This window comes from Exophiala aquamarina (assembly GCF_000709125.1).
Source record: "Exophiala aquamarina CBS 119918 chromosome Unknown aczIA-supercont1.16, whole genome shotgun sequence".
Lineage (NCBI taxonomy): Eukaryota > Fungi > Ascomycota > Eurotiomycetes > Chaetothyriales > Herpotrichiellaceae > Exophiala > Exophiala aquamarina.
The window spans coordinates 483,700-502,565 of record NW_013550572.1 but is presented as its reverse complement, the minus strand read 5'-3'; the positions used below and the strand labels follow the sequence as shown (position 1 = coordinate 502,565).

General features: G+C 51.7%; 7 protein-coding genes across 7 annotated transcripts; 2 read left to right on the top strand and 5 right to left on the bottom strand.

Moving 5' to 3' along the window:
• Positions 1 to 1,206: 1,206 nt before the first annotated feature.
• A1O9_11233 (acyl-CoA oxidase) lies at positions 1,207 to 3,300 on the bottom strand (the record flags this gene model as incomplete). The annotated part of the gene is made up of 1 exon (XM_013399952.1): positions 1,207 to 3,300. One exon carries the CDS (start codon positions 3,298 to 3,300, stop codon positions 1,207 to 1,209), a length of 2,094 nt encoding a protein of 697 aa, XP_013255406.1.
• A 1,023-nt stretch (positions 3,301 to 4,323) lies between these two features.
• Positions 4,324 to 5,904, bottom strand: A1O9_11232 (uncharacterized protein; the record flags this gene model as incomplete). The annotated part of the gene is made up of 1 exon (XM_013399951.1): positions 4,324 to 5,904. One exon carries the CDS (start codon positions 5,902 to 5,904, stop codon positions 4,324 to 4,326), a length of 1,581 nt encoding a protein of 526 aa, XP_013255405.1.
• A 362-nt stretch (positions 5,905 to 6,266) lies between these two features.
• Positions 6,267 to 7,370, bottom strand: A1O9_11231 (uncharacterized protein; the record flags this gene model as incomplete). Its single annotated transcript, XM_013399950.1, has 2 exons — positions 6,267 to 7,270; positions 7,322 to 7,370. 2 exons carry the CDS (start codon positions 7,368 to 7,370, stop codon positions 6,267 to 6,269), a joined length of 1,053 nt encoding a protein of 350 aa, XP_013255404.1.
• A 427-nt stretch (positions 7,371 to 7,797) lies between these two features.
• A1O9_11230 (ubiquitin-conjugating enzyme E2) lies at positions 7,798 to 8,431 on the bottom strand (the record flags this gene model as incomplete). The annotated part of the gene is made up of 5 exons (XM_013399949.1): positions 7,798 to 7,858; positions 7,909 to 7,988; positions 8,039 to 8,164; positions 8,224 to 8,303; positions 8,359 to 8,431. 5 exons carry the CDS (start codon positions 8,429 to 8,431, stop codon positions 7,798 to 7,800), a joined length of 420 nt encoding a protein of 139 aa, XP_013255403.1.
• Positions 8,432 to 8,850: 419 nt separating this feature from the next.
• A1O9_11229 (uncharacterized protein) lies at positions 8,851 to 14,106 on the top strand (the record flags this gene model as incomplete). The annotated part of the gene is made up of 1 exon (XM_013399948.1): positions 8,851 to 14,106. One exon carries the CDS (start codon positions 8,851 to 8,853, stop codon positions 14,104 to 14,106), a length of 5,256 nt encoding a protein of 1,751 aa, XP_013255402.1.
• Positions 14,107 to 14,821: 715 nt separating this feature from the next.
• On the bottom strand, positions 14,822 to 16,316 carry A1O9_11228 (uncharacterized protein; the record flags this gene model as incomplete). The annotated part of the gene is made up of 5 exons (XM_013399947.1): positions 14,822 to 14,955; positions 15,245 to 15,364; positions 15,466 to 15,490; positions 15,544 to 16,016; positions 16,097 to 16,316. The coding sequence occupies 5 exons, from the start codon at positions 16,314 to 16,316 to the stop codon at positions 14,822 to 14,824; spliced, it is 972 nt and encodes a 323-aa protein (XP_013255401.1).
• A 1,524-nt stretch (positions 16,317 to 17,840) lies between these two features.
• On the top strand, positions 17,841 to 18,475 carry A1O9_11227 (shikimate kinase; the record flags this gene model as incomplete). The annotated part of the gene is made up of 2 exons (XM_013399946.1): positions 17,841 to 17,966; positions 18,020 to 18,475. The coding sequence occupies 2 exons, from the start codon at positions 17,841 to 17,843 to the stop codon at positions 18,473 to 18,475; spliced, it is 582 nt and encodes a 193-aa protein (XP_013255400.1).
• Positions 18,476 to 18,866: the final 391 nt, after the last annotated feature.

Genomic DNA, 18,866 nt, shown 5'->3' with positions numbered 1-18,866 from the left:
CCATCCTCAGTCGTCAGGAGCGGAGGAAGCCGAGCCTAACGCCCGCATTGACTATGAGCAGCACGGAGATATAGATGACGGCGCACACGTCAATTACGTTGGCACAGAATTCTACAAACGCGATGTCGCCTTCGGGTAGGTCCCAGACTCGAATCTCCCCAGATAAGTGCGGCCTTCCAGGACTAACGGTGGCTCTAGCGGGACAGCAGCTCCTTGGTCGTCCCGAGAGCGGCTTTTCAGACTTGGCGCAAGCAGGAGCGGGCCAAGTGGACGGACAAGATCTCCGCTCAAGCACCTGCAGGCTACAGCGTGAGAAACGCGAGTTGTCCTCTTGCTGAGGGGTGAAAAAGACGCCCCAAACAAGGCATGGGCCTCAAAGGCCTGTCCCTACATGTGGATCAGTCTTGTACTTACTTACCACAGTCAGGGTAGTTAGTTAGCAACTCAGCATGCCGGCCGCCTCAACCAACTAGTCAATAGATAGGTGGAACCTTACCTTCAAACGATGCTTCTGGAGCGAAGCTAGCACGGCTTCCCCGTCGTTCGCGCAGAGTTTAATTTGACGGTGTAATCGGTACCGAGTACTTCCGTGCTCTGTACCTCGCTGCGGGTAGCTCCAGCCAGCATTGTGTGGTACTCGCACTGTGCTGCTGACAGCGCCACTCCAGGCTCAAAGAGCAAGGCCTAAGAGTGATTATTGTAAGGCCTGATTAACCGACCCGGCAAGTCAGTTCCCAGGCCGGGTCGACTCCCGAGTCCCAATCTCCAGTATCAACCCTTGACTGGTCTTCGCATACCTGCTCACTCCGTTGTCTGCAACATACATATCATCTCTTGACGCGCGAGGCCACGAACATCTACCCAACATCTGTCCTGCCAGACAGGGGGACAAGCAGCACTAATCAGTCGTATGATTTTGTCGTTCGAATGTTATGCATGAGGGGAGGGCCTGGCTAAGACAGATACATACATGGGTATATGCTTAATAGATACGGGTGCCTGATTAACTCAGACGAGTAGTAATCAAATCTTCTAGGCGGTGCTTCAAATTGAGGACTGGCTTTTTGACCCTGAAAACTGTACAATGACACAATATCACCAAGATGTTCCATTATCATGTGACTGAAAGCAATGAACTGCACCAAGCGTTCACTCGTCATGAAACCCTAACTCACAGTGCAAACAACAATCCCACTGAATATACATCTACAATTTACTCCTCAAATTCTGTCTCTCGTCCTTCTTGAACAAGACCTTTGAATCCGGGTAGGGATCAAATACAACCGAGTTCAGAGGGTTCAGCTCGCTCGCGCGGTAGAACATGTCCTCGTAGACCTTTCCATCGTAGCGGCCTAGGGAGCTGTCCAGTTGCCAGTCGGGAAACTTCCATGCATCTACAAGGCGCACGGCGTGCGGTCGGATCTCTTCCAGGAGCGTCATGACCGCTTTGGTGCGAGCAAGTGTGATCTGGCGGACGGTGACGGCGGCAGATGAGTAGAACTCGCTGGCTTCCTTCTCAAGAGTGTGAAGTGCATAAAGTCGGAAGAGCTTGTGCAGCAGTGCCACTGTGCCCTTGTCAATGCTCTTGGTGGTGTTGGGGTCATTTAGCGCTTCGTGGAAATTCTTGACGACCATGTATTGAGCATGCGCAGTGGAGAGTCGCCAGAAATCCACCAGCAGGCTGTTCCATGACTGCTTATCTTCGTCCCGGTGTCGAAGAGCCTCGAATGTTAGGAAAGATACGCGCCAGGCGAAAGCAGCGACGAGATCATCATCACTTCCGATCACATCAAACGCAGCTCCAATATCACGGCGGCGAACGAATTCCGAGAGGATGCGGGTGGTGTCATTGTCACCAGCATTTCCCTTGAGGACGGCACGGGCAGATTTTAGCAGATACCGGCTGACTTGCTGGGTGAGCATGTAATTGTCGCCTTCCCAGGTGACAGTGGGTAGATAATCGGCGTACCAGCTCCCGATGCCAGAGAACGAGGAATAGCCGTGACCGCCGCACGCGCGACGACAAACCTCAAGACCTTCCGCAGCTGTCGTTGAAGCAAGAGCCTTTAAAGCGCAGCTTGTGGCATGGAGATCTGCAAGAAGATCGGTGCCGGGGTTCAGCTCTTCTGGGCCGGGAGCGCGTTCTGACTCGGGAGCAGCTGTGCTATTCATTCGCTTTTGGTTCTCTTGATAGAGATTGATCATACCTCTACCAGTAAAGTGCAGGGCATAGGTGGCGGCAAGCAAAGGAAGCAATCGGATCTGAACCATGGTATAATTGAGGACTTGATTCTCACCGGGTTCACTAGCTGGGGCATCTCGGTCTTGGAATTGGCGTCGGACTGCACAGTAGCGGGTTGCAATGGTGACACCTCGAGCGAGAACCGAGCCGGACTGGAGAACAATATGGCTTCGAATATAGGTAAGAGTGCCGTAAATGAGAGATGGATTCGAAGGCCGCACATATTTGTTGGTGGTGGGGTCAATGGAGGAAAAGCGGGCAAGCATGTTTTGGTGGGGAATCTTGACGTTTTTGAAGAGTAAAAAGCCGTTATCCATGGTGTTGTATCCAAACTTTGGACCAATATCGCCAACATGAACGTTGGGTAGAGGCTCGTGGGTCTTCATGTCTCTGATGGGAACAACAAAAGGATGAGGGCCGTAGTTCTTGTTGCCGATATAGAGTTGCGCCATGACTACTGCGTAGTTGGCTGTCTTTCCAAGGGAGCCAATCCACCACTTGGAAGCAGTCAATGTAGGAGAGTGAATGGTGAAGGTCTTGTCGTCGGCATTCCAGGTGGCAGTGGTCTCTAGACCCCTGACATTAGAACCGTGTCCGAGCTCGGTCTGGGCATAGCAGCCGATGATCTGGTATTTCTCAGCCTTTTCAAGGAATAGCTTGTGTTGTTCTGGAGTGCCTTGTTCGCGGAGAGTGACGAGGAACATGCTGGCGTGCAAGCCATATGGGGTGGGCTCGCTGATCAGGCTGTTTGCTGTCTCAAACTCATCCTTGGACCATTTGTGTTGCACCTGAAGCTGTTGCAGTCTCTTCCCTCTGGCTAACGCAGCTTCTATCCTCGCATTTCGGCCTCGGAAGTAGTTTTGGGACTTGTCGAAGACTGGCTCAGCGAGGAGGATATTGAGGATTCTCTCGTTCCGCTGTAGGATCTCCTTGGTGAACATGAACTCGGCGAGCTGGTCGACATTAAGGTCGGACTTGGCTCTCTCTTGTGCGAGGAGCTCTGAGCCCTGGGGCCCCGAGGGCTCGAGGGCTTTGACCCATTCAGGATTGGAAGGCATCTCGACGGCTGTGGGGTGGGGTTTGGCGGAGAGGTGTGGAGGGGGATGGGGAGAGAGGACAAAGAAAAGGAAGGGGAGGATATGGAAGACCAGATATAGAAGAGAACGAACTCCGTGTTTCTACCGAAGCAGTGGATCCTCAGAGAGTGCAGGTGCAAGTAATCAACGACATTGGTTTTGCGCTGTGCAGATGTCAAGCAGCTACAATACGAGATGAGATGAGATGATGTCGTGTACTTTTCACGGCAGGCGCAGATTAGTAGGTGCTAGCCTGCCAGGCAGGCAATGCCTCGGCAATTACTCGATCGGGACTGGAAAGGGCCTGGCGTGCGAAATCGTGCCTCATACGTGCGAAGAGCATAGCATCAAATATCAACAACGGGGTCAATTGTCGGCCTCGCCGTCTCCATCCTTCTTCTGCCGCGCATTTTTGATTTTTCCCGCTCCCCCAAGTTCCATAACAGGACAAAGCAGCTTCTCTTATCCGATGGACTAGCGGCTGTGCCTTATTGGGCGCATGCAGCCCCACGCCAACCCCTGCAGCCCAATTTGCCATGGTGATGCTCATCGTTGAGCCTCGGCATCTCTGTTGCTTGAGAGTACATCTAAATGAAATATCACTAGCATCGGACCATGGCCCAGACTGAGCCTTGTCGTGCTGTCGTATTTCGTTTATTTGTCGGGTCTTGCGACGCCGTGTATTCGTGTAATGGCTAACAGCTCTTGTCAAGGCTCTCATGCATGATAAATGCCTCGGGATTCAGAAGCAGCATGTCTCTGGACATTGAGTGCTTTCCGACTATCTGCGCGCGTCTGGTCCGATATCGGGGTGTCTGACGTTAGCTCGGGTAGTATTGCTCTCCGGAAGCATTTGATACCCATAGCTCAGAGCGATGACCATTCAAATCCGAGACAACGTCTGGTGTCGGGAAGGCATATAGAAGACATGCGCTTGATTTCTTATTGTATGCTGTGCATACTGTCTATCTCTCACAATTGACCGCGAAAACGTAATCAGGACACTCATTTTCTCCTCTTAAGCCTATCCATACTTTCTTTCACCCCCCACCCGTCCTTCAATAGATCCCCGACCTCTTCCAGCGCCAGTCCCATAGTCTCAGGATAGATCCGCCATATCACACACCAACCAACCGCGCACACAACCGCATAGCATGCAAATGTCCATTGCGGGGTCAGGAGATCCATCATGGGCAAGAATGTCAGGCCGACGATGGTATTGCACCCCCAATTGGTGGCTGTTGCTAAACTCGACCCGACTGAGCGTACACTGAGGGGAAACATCTCGGACTGCTGCCAGGGCACAACCCCTAGCCCTGTCGCATATGTAGACACATAGAGCAGAATAGAAAAGAGGATGCTGATTGCGGGGAGGCGAGAATCACCGTCGCTCCCGTCGTCGTTACTGGGTAGGTGAACAAACGTGAAACTTGCAGCACACGCAAGTAGTGCTACGACCATGAATGGGATTGTGATCAGTAGGATCTTCCGCCGTCCCACCCGATCAATCAGGTAGAATGCCACAATGGTGAAGATGAAGTTGGTTCCGGCAACACTGAGTGATGTAAGGGTTGGCGAGGTGAACCGAAGCAACTGAAAGATCGTGGCGGAGAAATACATCAAAGTGTTGAACCCACAGGCTTGTTGCAGGGCCTGTAAGCAGCATGTAATGGTCAGAGCGCGAGTGTGCGGTGGATGTAGTAGCAGTGATTGCAGGGTCGGCGGAAAGAAGCGAGAGCCTGAGGTGCTTTTAATACTGATGTGGGCTTCTTCCTCGTCGAGGATTTCTTTCTTGATAGCGAGCATGGTCTGATTGACCAACTTCGTGGTGTCTACCGTCATGCCACTATAAACTTTTGCAAGCACCGCCTTAGCCTCTGTTTCACGCTGTGCTTTCGCAAGGTACCGAGGCGTCTCAGGCATAACCAACAGCATGAACAGCTGAGCGATCGCTGGAACAGCACCCAGGCCAACCATCCACCGCCAACCAGAGACTCGGGCTGAGAAGACCCAGCCGATCACGTACGCCACGACTTGGCCTCCGGTAATGAAGAGCAAGGACACAGTGACCAGCCGACCACGTAGATGTCCAGGTGCAAGTTCCGAGATGTACAAGGGGACAATAAGACTTGCACCACCAATTGCCAGGCCGACTATGCTGCGGCCCAAGATCATGCCCCAGACTGAACTTGTAAATGCTTGCCAAAGAGCACCAATAGTGAACAGTGCATCTGCACCGAGTATGATGTTCTTTCGGCCCCATTTATCTCCCAATACACCGGCGACAGGGCTGGCAATCAAAGCAAAAAGGCTCGTACAGGATGTGATAAGTCCTTTGTCTAGGGTCGTCAAAGTGCGAGAGGAGAGGTCTGTTCCGATTGAAACCAAGGTTCCACTGATAACGCCGGTGTCAAAGCCAAAGAGAAGATCTGAAACACATGCGGACAGTGTCAATGCCCAGACGAAAGCGTTGCCCGAGGACTCGAACGTCGCTGTTGAGGCGGAGTGGCTGTCGTCTTCGTCTTCGCCTTCGCGTGCTGTAATGAGGGGCGCATCTGCCGCGCTGTCATCGTGTAATGGGGGCATGTTTCCAAGTTCCACCTCTTCCTCTGATCGCCCGGAAAGGGAATCGCTTTGATGTTCATGGGGCGTCATAAAAGCATGATGGTGGTGGCTTCAATGCCATTTTGGAGGTGCATGGAGCGAGTCGTCCGAGGTGGTACAGGAATAATTAAGCATGTCACTCAGTTTTAGCTGCAAGGCTTCCCCGTGACCCCATCTCCCCGAACATAAGCGAGTGGCGGTAATTACTTCGTACTAATTCCAAAGTTGAGATTTCTATCGGGTTCTGTGATTTACAACAAGCGTACACTACAACAGTCCGCCGGTGGCACTTTCTAGTAGAACGCCGGATCGGCTGCCCTTTGAGTTTCGAGTCCCCACCTAGTCTACATGGTCTCATCAACACGGCCAGGAGGAGGAGCACCCTCGTCAATACCTGCAGAGAGCGTCACACTCCCTTCGAGTTGAGCACGCTTTCTCTCCATTCTTCGTTCATGTTTAGCTGCCCGCCGTTCCCTTTCCCTTAGATCCCTTTCCTCCCTGAGAACGTTATACAACTTTTCACCAAAAGCTTTGTTCCGCAACTCCTCCTCTTTGTGGGCCGCTCGAATCTCGAAGATGGCAGAATAGAAGGCATCCTGCCAAGCGACAGGTATAGCAGTGCTAGCGCCAGCATGGAGCTTCCTAGTAAAGGGCCTTCGAGTGCTGTTCGGCTCGTCCGCATCTTCATCAACACCGTGCTCCTTCATCAGACCATCCCAGTCATCCTCGGTAGCAGCAAGGTGACGGTCTGCTTCCAATAGATCAAGATTTTCTTGTCGTTTGGTATTCCGCTTCCATTTCTGTCTAATCACGCGATTCATCAGAATCGGCTGGGGACCAGGGTATTTGAGAAGTGGTATGCCCGAGGTGATGAGGTAGTTAGGAACCTTTCGCCTTGGCCAAGTGATCTCAGATAGAGGCTTAGGACGCTGGAAGACGGCGGGATTTCCTGGCGAAGACTGATGGAGGTCCTTTCTTGTAGCACGTTCTCGTTGAGCCATGAAATTGCGCTTGGCTTTTGACGGTGGTTGCCAAAATGAGTCATTTCTTGCATGGATAGCTGCCTTCTCCTTAGCCTGCTCTATGACTGACCGGAGGACCACGCCTAGACGCTCAAGTGCATCGCTAGATCTGGCGACACAATCCCGTAAAAGACTAAGGTGCTCATTGCCTGCGTCTAAGCCTTTCTGAATGGCTGCGAGGGATGCAAGTTTTCTGTCCTTGCGGAATCGATATCGGACTAATGATTGGAGAGTGGTGGCAGTCCCATGACTGATACTGCTCCCTGTGCCATCAGAAGCAGAAAATCTAGTGCATTCCTTGAGGAGGGCTCTATAAAGAGAAAGGCCTTTGGAACTTGTTAGTTCTCTCCAAAAAAATGATACCTAGGGGTACGTACACACTAGCCGATGCGCATGCGATTTGTGGGCGACGAAAGGGCGTGGCATCCGCTCATTGTTTGCCTCACACAGAACGCAATTGACTGCGTAAAGCTGCAAGTGGGATCATAAACCTAGGTATTTCGGTCGCAAGTTCAATTTCATTTACGAGGTCAAGATGGTGTAGATATAGCATTCGGAAGGTATTGCGAGCTGGAAGCCACGTGATATTGAAATACTCACGTGATCTCCTTTCATGGCCTAAAATGCTCGAGTCACAAGACAGCCCATCAACAGCAAGGCTGCAATGAACGGATTCAGCACTATACCTGGCTCGTTTGCCATTCTTGTCTGCTCGACCATCTGCAAGAATCATCATCAAACCCAGACAATTCCAACGCCCAGACATGCATGCATCGTGATTTCTCGTGAATCATAATTGTCCCGCAGCGCACCAACTCCGACTCCGTAGTATTCAATGCCTATTACTCTGGAACTAGAAATTCGAGCCTTCTTGCGGCTGTGGTAGCTTCTTGTGCTGGGGCAGTGCCATGTATCTGTGCTTTGGAGTTAGCGATGGAATCCTTGCTGGTAATATTGAATCAACCTTCTCAGCTCAATCAAGATAGTCTCCATCGTGTAGTCTCTCTTCCAGCTCGCAAGGCAGGGAAGCTTCGAAGGATCGACCTGATGTCACCGTCAGAATACTGTGTTGCATTGGGGCAGCATACTTCAACCTTTCCGGTCTTCTGATCGACACAGGGTAGATTCACTCTCGAGACAAATTGGATAGTAGGTGGAAGATCGGGGTAGTTATCACCGCAGTGGATGTTGACGCTATAGATTCGATTCTCGTGTGCACTCTGAGGAATAGTGTCAGCCTTTGTTACCGCCAGGTGTACTTGGACTGTGACGAGCATACGTGAGGAGGTCCAAGGATAGTGCCGTTCCAGTTGGTCATCATCAAGTCGTCGCCATCGGCTAAGCCGTACGAACAAGCTTCTAGAGAGGCATCAGGCTGCAAGACCTTGAGTTGCAAGGAAGGACATCAACCTACCTGCACCCAAACCTTTCTCGCCCTTTTCTAACTCTTCCAAGAGTCGGAAGTTGCGAGGTATTTTGGCACCCATGATGTGAGATTTGGCACTGCAGAAGAATTTCCCGAACAGAAAGGATGCGTAGGGCGATAGTAGGAGTGGCGTCCGCAAGCTATGGGAACGGGAGGAGTGAGTCGCAAACCTGAAAGTGGAAGCCGGCAAGAAATTACTCGTGCTGATTACTGGCAGGAGGGGCAGGCGAGCATAGCCACAAATGGCGCTGGCACGCGCCGCTCCAGCCACAGGCCTCAGCCTTGTCACGAGGCACTTCTACTGACAAGGCAGCCTTGGCATCGACCAACTCCCATCAATGAGGACACTATTACTCCTTCTCATTGTTTTGGCTGATGGCGACCACTTTCCAAATACGGTGCAGCTCAGTGCTTCTATCAGGTCGCTAATGACATCTCTGTAGCCTGTCGGTGGTTCATGATGAAATCCTTCAGCAGGCCATGACACAGGCATTCCTTCAGTCAGAGCTGATGAGCCTGATCTCAGACTCCAAACGCAAATACAGTGATGTCCGTTCTGCCGCTGAGCAGTCCCTTTCTGATCTCAGAGCTATATCGGTGACTTCTGAGTCTCAATTGGCTGCTGATCTTCTACGCCGTGCCGACTTCATCAACCCTTTTATTCTAGCCTGCAAAACCAAAAACATCAAACTGGTCAGCAGTGGCACTGTGTGTCTGCAGCGCCTGACTGCCAGTAAGGCCATTGCTCGCTCGCGGCTTCGGGACCTTCTAGATGCTTTTGGTGATGGCGTCAATTCCGGATATGAGCCTCAGCTGAAAATTCTGCAAACATTGCCCTCCCTGCTTCAACTCTATGCCTCCGACATCTATGGCCCCCTTCTTGCTAGGATACTGCAAATTTGTGTCGCACTCCAAGCCAGCAAGACGGCAATAGTCAGCAACACCGCTGCTGCTACATTCCAGCAGCTAATCAACAGCGTCTTCGAACGCGGGGCACAACCTCATTCCTCCCGTGCTCCCAGTGACAGTGAGAGCCCAAACAGCGAAGATCCATCCGACAAGGAAAGTGACGGCTCAGATGACGCTATACGCGTCTTTGATGATTTATGCCTATTGCTTAATCATCAAGTACCAAATTTCGTAAAACTCGATGGTGTATCGCCCGAGTTTCTCCTCGAAACACTCCACACCATCTTGTCAAACCACAGCTCATTCCTCGTTTCACAGCTGGAGCTGGTGCAAGCTTGCCGGGAAAATCTATTGCCGGGTCTTTCCAGGCAGATAGCCCGGAAAGATGGCTTTGGTACGTCAGTGCGTGCTATTGCGATTCTCCTCCTTCTAGTCCAGGCATCCGCAGATATTCTCCAGGAACAGCTACAACCTATCATAGCCTCCCTCATCAGCTCCCTTGAGAAAGATGGCAATATATTGTGGAAACGAGCGCTATATCTGGAGTTCTTTCGCGAGATTTTTGCCGATTTCAGCACACTCAGAAAGCTTTTTGAGTTATTCGATTCTACTGGCAAATCAAGCGTCATCGGCCTCTTGTTGAGTTCGTTTGTTAGGGTTGCTGCTGAGGACCCCTCTTTGATCGGCCTCGGTCGCCAATCGACTATTCCCGTCTATCGTGGAAATGATTTGAGAGGGGATGAAGTCGCATCCATCGAGGCTCAGGGTCTCGGGGGTGCTATTACCTCCGTATCATCGGCAGACTTGACCACTATCGGGTTGAGCACAGAATGGAGCGTGGTAACCACTCCCTTACTGAAGCAACCTGAAAAGCACGTCGCTCCTGCCATCCCCAGCACATACGTGTACACCCTGGTCCTTGAATGTACTGCTTCCTTCTGTGACGGACTTTCCAGATTTGTCATGCCATTGAGCGTACCAACCCGGTCTTCTCGTCGTGACTCAGGCGAGGATAGTAGGGGCAACAATTTAGCAACCGATGCGAGAGATGATGGACCAGCACGCAAACCATCAAGGTCTTCCACTTCGTCTCAAAAGTATCAACGACTTGTGAATCCTCTCCAGCTTTCGAAAAATACGTCACTTGCCCAAATTCAGCTCTGCGCTGCAATGGTCGAGGCTTGTTGGCCTGCGGCTCTTGCAATATGCTCGACATTCTTGAACTCCGCATTGGATTCCGAATTCTATCACATATTGATCAGGTCAGTTCAAAAGCTTGCCCAGGTCTCCGGGGTTTTGGAACTGTCCACACCTCGAGATGCTTTGCTCACAACCCTGGCTAAAGCATCTATACCTGCAAATGCTAGTAGTGTCATAGCAGCCTATCAAGGTTCTAAAACAGCCAAATCCACGGATATCGAGGAATTGGACGACCCGACTGAAAGTCTCCACCCCCCCCGGGAGCCTCCTCCAACACCAACGCACCAAGCCAGTAGCTCACCACTCAATGTTCGGCACCTTCTTTGTCTGAGGGCTTTATTGAATTTGGGAATTGCGCTGGGCCCTACCCTAGAAAAAGGTGCTTGGTTCATCTTGATAGAAACCATGCAGCATGTCGAAGCATTGATCGCCATTCCGACGACACTGTCCACAGCCTCACAAGGAGGGACGCCTAAGATAGGTACAACCGGCCACGAAAGCCAGACCACATTGGCGAGCGAGATTGCTGCTGTTCAGGCGGCGACTAAGCGTATGCTTGAAAGTACCCGTGGTTATAATGCCGCACCATTCGCTAATCTCGTCAACGCACTTTTCCGACTGCTCGGCCAGGACAAGCCAGAAGGCGGAGCACAAGCTGGCCAAGTAATCATTTCTTCACCTACGTCTTCCACCAAGTTGGAGGCATCACGACCAACACATCATGCCAGTCGAAGTGTCTCTGGTCTATGGACCAAATCGAAAACGTTGGATATGGAAATTAGTTTTGTGCTCAGCAAGATAAGTGAAATTTCACGCATTAATCTTTACCGTTTCACGCTGTCTCAGGAGCATGATTATTCATGGGACCTGATTACTTCTAGATTGCTCAAGCTATGCCAGAATCATTCTGTGTCTGATGGTCATCGAATTCAATCTGCAAGCGTGGTTGACCTGATAGCCATGGAAACTGTCAAGTTACTTGATGATGCAAACCATAGCGTGAAAGATCAGGATGTCGTCAGGATTTGGTGCCTGGAAGCCCTGATGAAACAACTCCAGGTATTGACTTCTTCAGATCTGGATCACCAAGATGATGTTCAGTACGAGATCCACAAGAGGCTACTTGACGCACTTGAAAGTATGCTCAGTCATAGTGGAGACGCTTTACGTGACAGCTGGCCGATCGCTCTGGACATTTTGTCTTTGTCTTTCGCGAAATTGGCAAATGACGCAGGGAGTCTATCTAATCTCTCGACCGATATGATTGAACTGAAAGAAAAGAATGCTCAGATTCTCCGTGTGGGTTTCAGGTCAATTCAATTGATCACGTCTGACTTCCTAAGTGTTCTCACGGTAGAGTCCCTGGCAAAATTGGCTCAGCTACTTCGCGATTTTGGTAGCCAGAATTTTGATGTGAACGTGGCACTCACAAGCACTACTCTGCTGTGGAGTCTTGCATCTCAAACCTTGACTAGGCTCGAAACAATTGGATCAGCCCAGCTGCCTATAAGTCCAACCGTGCTAGAAGACATCGAGTCATTAGAAGGTGCAGCCGGTACGGAGTTGCTATGGTCCATTACAGTGGCAGAGCTTCTCAAACTCTGTGGTGACGAGCGAGGCGATATCCGCAATGCTGCCACCAGGATACTCTTGAAGACTCTTGAGGCATCCAGTGAGAGTCTCACTGCAAATGCATGGGCTACAGTGCTGGTCAGTGGTCCGTTTAGTATCATTCGCTTCGCTCTCGATCAAGGCAAGAACAAAGACCACGATCAAGGAGATTGGATGTCGTCCGTGGCACAGTTGACCGAAGGAATCGTATTGATCATAACGCAAAACCTAAATGTTATAGCGAAACATCAGACCTTTGCAAATACATGGGACTGTCTGATGGACGTCTTTGAAGCCGTACTGAACACAAAATCCCTCAGCGCCGCTTCTCTAGCTTTTGCAAATATCAACAGCCTACTGTCGACAATTCCACTACTCGGGAAATTTGACGATGCTTTACTTACACCAGTACTACGGATATGGAGCACATATCACCCAGCCGACATCCAGGACTCGAAAGAGCAAGTCCCTAATCAATTTGCATTCAGTGCCCACGCTCGCACATTCGTTCAAGCATACAAGACATGTCCTTCAGCGGTCCAAAAGTATGAGCACAACGGAGCGCAAGTCGAGGCCATACTCGGCAAAGCCATCGAACGTACCATTCTCCTTTCCAGCCATCCTCCGTACACCAGTGATGTCAAGACTCCATCGATAGAACAAACAGAAGTGCTTGAATGCCTCTCAATCCTGAGGACGCTCCTGCCCGGTGCCATGGACATTTATTGTCAACATCTCCTGCATCTCGAGCGGTCAATGCTGATGATTGCGAACGGAAGAGTAAATGCAACCAAGAAGTCGGCGATTATGAAATCTGTGCAGCGACCAACCTTTATTGCATTCGCATCTGCATGCCTGGATATCCTCCGGTCAATGGTTTTAGAGTTTACGCAGGGAGGGGGATTCATTCACCACCAACTGGTCGAAGCATCGTTCAACATTTTATCCGCCCTGATACGCACAAAATACACCGACCTACCAAGCAATAACGACGCTCCACTCTGGCGAAACGCCACCATCACAGCAGTGGTCATGCTGGAGGCCATCACGAAAGAGAACTCAAAAGCAGGGAAAATGCCAGACGAGGCGCTCGTCAGTGGCATGGCAGACTCACTCATCCCGTTGACATCCAACATCCTCAGCCCCGGCGGCCTGTCCAACCCCCCAACGAAGCAGAAGCCAGAAATACTTCTCGAAGACGAATCATTCGATATCTCTCAATTCCAACGTCTGCACAAGTGCGTCGTATCGCTTTTCCAGCACGAATGCGTCGAGAATTCTGCGTGCACCAAATATGCCATAGTGATCTTCAATGCATCGCTGATCGCGAAGCCCTGGTTCTACGATCTGCCAGCCGACCTCGACCGCGATCCGTTGAAGGGCCTGACGGATCTCCGGGCCGGGACCGTGCATAAGCCCGTCTTCGCGGTGCGGAGGAGGATATGCTGTGCCGCTCTCGACGCGCTGTTTGGCCTTGTCGCTAAGCAAGCCAACCAGCAAGACGGGAATGATGGTGGTAAACCTAGAGCTAGATCCAGATTTTCGCCCTCACATTCGCTTTCGCATCGTCTAGCTCGCAATGCGGCGCCATATCTGCTCCTCCGCGTCGTGCATCCGCTGAAGACGCTGCTTTCGGACCAGCGCCTGCGCGGGCTGACGCCGCCGCCACCTCTCCAGCAGGGCGAGCTGCAGACTGTGCTGACCAGGTTCGTGGAGCTTAGGAGCGACGGTCGTGCTTTTGCTGGAGTTGCTGCTTCGCAGCATTCGGATGGCGGTACAGCACTTGTTAGTGGCGGTCAAGACCATCACTATGACGACTACGACGACGAGAACGACGACGATGGCAAAGAGCACCTCCGCATCCTATACTCGTTCTTGCTGCGCGTGTCGCAGTTCTGGCGCGCTCTTCCCCGGTTGAAGGGTGAGGGTGCATGGCAGGCCGACGAGGCGGGGCGGGCTATTGACGATGCGCTCAGCAGGTGGAGTGAGGCTGTGGGTGAAGGTTGGGGTGTTTGAACCTACGCCTTGGGGAGAGAAGACGGTTCAAACGCCGGTTTACGAGGGGAGGGATGTTAGCGGTGGTACGACTGAAATCCATTCAGATAGACAAGTTATTAGTTAGTGAAAGTGGCAACGCACGGTTGGCTTCTGGGCAGGAGACAATGACAGGCTTTTCTCTGCTTCTGTTTTCTAGACATTATTTGCTGGATGCGAGTTTGCCGTGAGGAGTGGCAGCGCAGGAATATGAAAGAAAGTCGACACATGTCTGTCGAGGCTATGGGTATGAACAGAGACATCGAGCACTCCAATCGTGCAACCAGTGTCCGCCTAGAGCTGAGGGTGCCTGAGGCTGGTGACATACCCTAGCCATGACTGCACGTGTCCAGTGACCATATTATGGAGCCACTTGGCCGTGGGTTCCTACATTGTGACATAGCAACTAGAGCAAGGGCTTTCTCTTGACTGGGCCTTTTCCGAGCCGCATATATTTCCGTCCGAACTTCAACCACAACCACGTGGACATCCATCTCACCGCCAAGTTCGGATCCTGTTCGGAGTGCTGGGTAGTGCCAATGGCGGTAACCCTACCTCTTCCACATTTTGGACGAATAGTCAGGAAGCTGGGTGATAATGAAACCCCGCTGACAGCCGCCGGAGATTGCCTGATTGAGTCATCACAGGTATGTTTGACTGAGAAAGAAAGCAAGTCGATTCATTCCCCATGATCTAGCTAGGCAGGTGTGGGAATGGACTGAATCGGATGCTTGCCACCGACACTGGGGTTGTCAATGGCGAGTTGCGGTGCCGTGTCCGGTGCCTGCCGGTACAGCACGATCTCGGACTGTTTGAAGTAACGGCGAGCATCTAGAATTCAACGTTAGTAAATGCGTGAGTTACCAAATGTTGAGGTTTTGTGCGTTTAGGTACAGGGCTGAGGTAACGGATCTTCCGTCGGGACCACTGAGTGATATTTTGGGTGCGGGAGGGATTGCTCCGAAGTGCAACCGACTAGACTCCGGCTAACGTGGGGGCAAATGGTCGCTTTGCCGATGGGGGTGGTCCGGGGGGTCAGCGCAAAGCCACAATGGGGGTTCAGGGCAAGAGGGCAGTGTGGCTTGAACGCGGGCAGGATGGAAACCATATCCGGGCTCACCTTCGTCAATCAGGACTAAACTCAAGTAATATCTCGTGGAGTATTTCTTGTTGACTTCTCGGAACGTTGGTGTCAAGTCGAAACCTCCGAGGAACAGGCGGATGGGAATGGTCTCTCCTGCTCGTACTGTCAGCATAGTGTTCCGGCCGCCCGGTTACAGTGCTTGAGCGCCTGGCCCTTGGAACTACAATAACAGTTATCACTTTGGGGACAATACGGACCTCGTGAGGGTGAGCCATCCATGATCTGAAGGGGTTAGCACATGCATGGGCGTGTGGGTAGTCAAGCATCGCTCGTACCTCGAATCTCACCAGCGTCTCGCTTTCATTGTACTGGTTTGGTGCGACACCGGTTGTTTCTCGTCGAATGATGGACAATTCCATATGTTTGATCTTCAATCTGACCAGCAAGAAGTATATGCGGCCAACAATCACATCTTTAAGGTGATATTTGCTCTTGGAGTATTCGAACTCAATGTGCAAACAGTCCTCGATGCCGACGTCCATCTTGATGGAACTGTTGGTCTCTGGTGGTATCCGGTATGAGTAGACCCATATGTCCTTCTCTCGAATCACATCTGCCATCCGCCTTGACACAGTCACTCTCACAAAGTAGCGGAGTTTGACATTGATACCGTTGTATGATTCGTACTGCTTCTCGACGTTTTTGAAGTTGAATGGGAATGTCTGGGGGTGCTGAAGTTCGCCGGGGGCAGCGAGTTCCTGGCCAAGAGAGAGAAACTCATAATGGTTGCCGCGATCGAAGAACATTTCTGCAGAGGAGAGTAAGAATCTAGAAGTCGATGCGGTCTGACCGCAAATTGAGCATGCATAGGCAGCGAGGGAAGCGTACCGATTAAGCCAATGAATTGGACTTTGATGCCGGTGTGCTCTAATCGTCTTCCATCCTTGGGTCTTATGGTCACAGCTCCTTTCACTGATTCTCCGTCGAGGTACAAAGGGGCCTTCTCCCTTCGGTTCTTATCAAGCTTGACATCAACAGTCTGGCGGCCGTCGGTATCCTCGAGGACAATATCGATATCGACTGGGGTGGAGAAGAAGAACGAGGACATTTTGGAGAGGGATAAAATGCGTAGACTCGGAAACTGTCTATGCGACTCCAAGGAATCGATTCATCGGGGATAGGGTGCTGGGTGCAATGAGGTCAGATACGCGATTACGATGGATCTTCTAGATGGCATTGTAGGGGAAGGCACAAGTGCAGCTCTCCGCAGGCTGCGTCCATTTGATGCCAAGGGTTGTCCAGCCTCCTTCTCCAAAAGACACGTGCAGGGCTTCCTACTGGCACGACTTCCCATAAAATTCCTATCTCAATCCTACGTACCCAGGCGCCCAAGCACTCATGTCCAGCAAGAGGCTGGCACTCGCGTACGCAGGATATCCCGTAAGTGCATTGGGAAGTCATGATGACGACTGAGTTTGAAACCAAGGTGGCCCAAACCAGATGTTTGCTGTCATGAAGCGGACCCCCACGCGCTCCTCCTCGGGACTGAACACACCTATCCATCTGCTACCAGGTAGGACAAGTGAAGCATCAAACACAAGAAGTCACCAAACTATATTTCTCACGAAGCCAGGTCTCAATTCACCAACTCAACTACTAATACTGTCCGGCTGACAACCAGGGCAGAAATAGCGTCAGGTTTCCAGCAACTCCCCCATCGGCTACTGGAGAAATAATAATCCGTCCGGCCTCAGGAGTCAGCAGCTTCAGCCACAGCAAATGCCGAGGGAGAGCAAAAACTGCAGGAGCACCCGCCAACTCGTCACCATGGCGCCGATCTGGCAAGGGCACTCCATGGCTGCGCTTGGCCGCCCTAGGCATCCCCAGCCTCTAGGCTACCAATGGCCAGGGAAAACTGGTGCTGCAGCCCCCCGCAATCTTGTTCGGAACTCGTGTGAACTTCATTTTGGATCAAGTTGACTCGCTGCCCGCATTTCGACTTTCCAGGGTGGGCTACCACCGCTATTCCACCCGCACCCAGCCGTACCGTGTACCGTCAATGCCCCTTTCGTTCTCCGTCTCCTTGGACTTGTCCTGCATGCCAAAAATTGCCATGCCATGAGCCTTTTCATCCGTCTCCCCCGTCACTGGCTTTCACTAGTGTGGGGTATCGCCTCTTACGGTCCTTTGCTCTGATCCCGCGGATGCGGCATTCAGCCTGTTTTCTTTCCCAGATGGTAGCAGTCACGCCGAACACGAGACAAGAAGAGAAGACCCTCAGGCTGTTGACCGTTTTTGCCCCTCAGGTCAGAACAAATTGTGTTGCATCAGACACAAGCTGAGCCTCCGCAACTTAAACGCGACCCGTAAGTCCATCTCTCTTCTTGTTCTCCTCCTCCTTCTCATTCCCTACTCCCTTGTATTGAGCACCACGGCGTTTGCTTTCTGTCATCTTGACTGCTCGTGTGGCCGCTGTTGGTGGCCTCGTGCATCCGTCTGTCCTGGAGTGTGACATCATCTGCCCCCAAATAACTTCCCAACCATGCTATCCGCAGAACGCACCTCACGATCTCACGCCCTCCGCTATCCTTTCCGAGTGGCCACCCCATCTCCTCAGGCAATCTCAAGGAACATGGAATCGGACCCAGATCATGTAGAGCACATCTGGATCGTCACTGGCCCTGCAGGGTGCGGAAAGACCACTGTTGCTCAGCATTTGGCTGAAACGCTGGGACTACCCTATGTTGAAGGCGATGATGTAAGTGAGAGTCCACCCTCATCCATCCCAGTTGTACTCACGATCATGGACAGTTCCACCCTGTGGCCAACAAGCAAAAAATGGCCGAGGGCCATCCTCTCACAGATGCGGATCGGTGGGACTGGTTGATCACTCTCAGAGAGGAAGCCATCAAACAGCTCCGAACGAGTAACTCCGTCATTGTGACATGCTCTGCGCTTAAGCACAAATACCGAGACGTCATTCGAGTGGCGAACTACGAGCACCCGTCAGTACAGGTACACTTCATCTATCTCAAGGTCGACGAGCAAACCCTGCAACAACGCGTCAAGGAACGGGTGGGTCATTACATGAAAGAAGGCATGGTACATAGCCAGATGGCTGCGCTCGAGGAACCCGAAGAGGACCAGGAGTGGGATGTTCTTCGTGTGGATGTGAGAAACGACAAGGAAGAGGTGCAGAGAAACGCACTGGCTTTGGTGCGACAAAAGCTGAAGGAGTACGAACACGCCAACGGTGTTGCGAACTAGATGTCAGTCTCACGGTATCGAGACAGAAACCGACCAACTTTCCGGGTTATCATTTATGGACGCGTTATGACTTAGAGCATCGGCGCTGGGGGGAAACTGCAATCATTGCTTCCAAGTGGATAGCGACGCCAAGCCACGGCTGTACGATTATAGAGGTGGAAAGTCCACGTGGAAGGCGTGCGTGGGCAGTCGACAGGAGAACAGCAGTTGACGAGCGACATCGTTATAGGCTGCATCCAAGAAGCAGAACTAGTATACGCTGTCGAGCGCGTCGATAATGACCTGCCCTGGATGGCAAGGACAATCAAGAAAATACACAGTGTTGAGCTTCCGATCTGGCCATGACATTTTGCTAATTAGACCCTTGTCAAACGACTCCACGTGAGCAAAA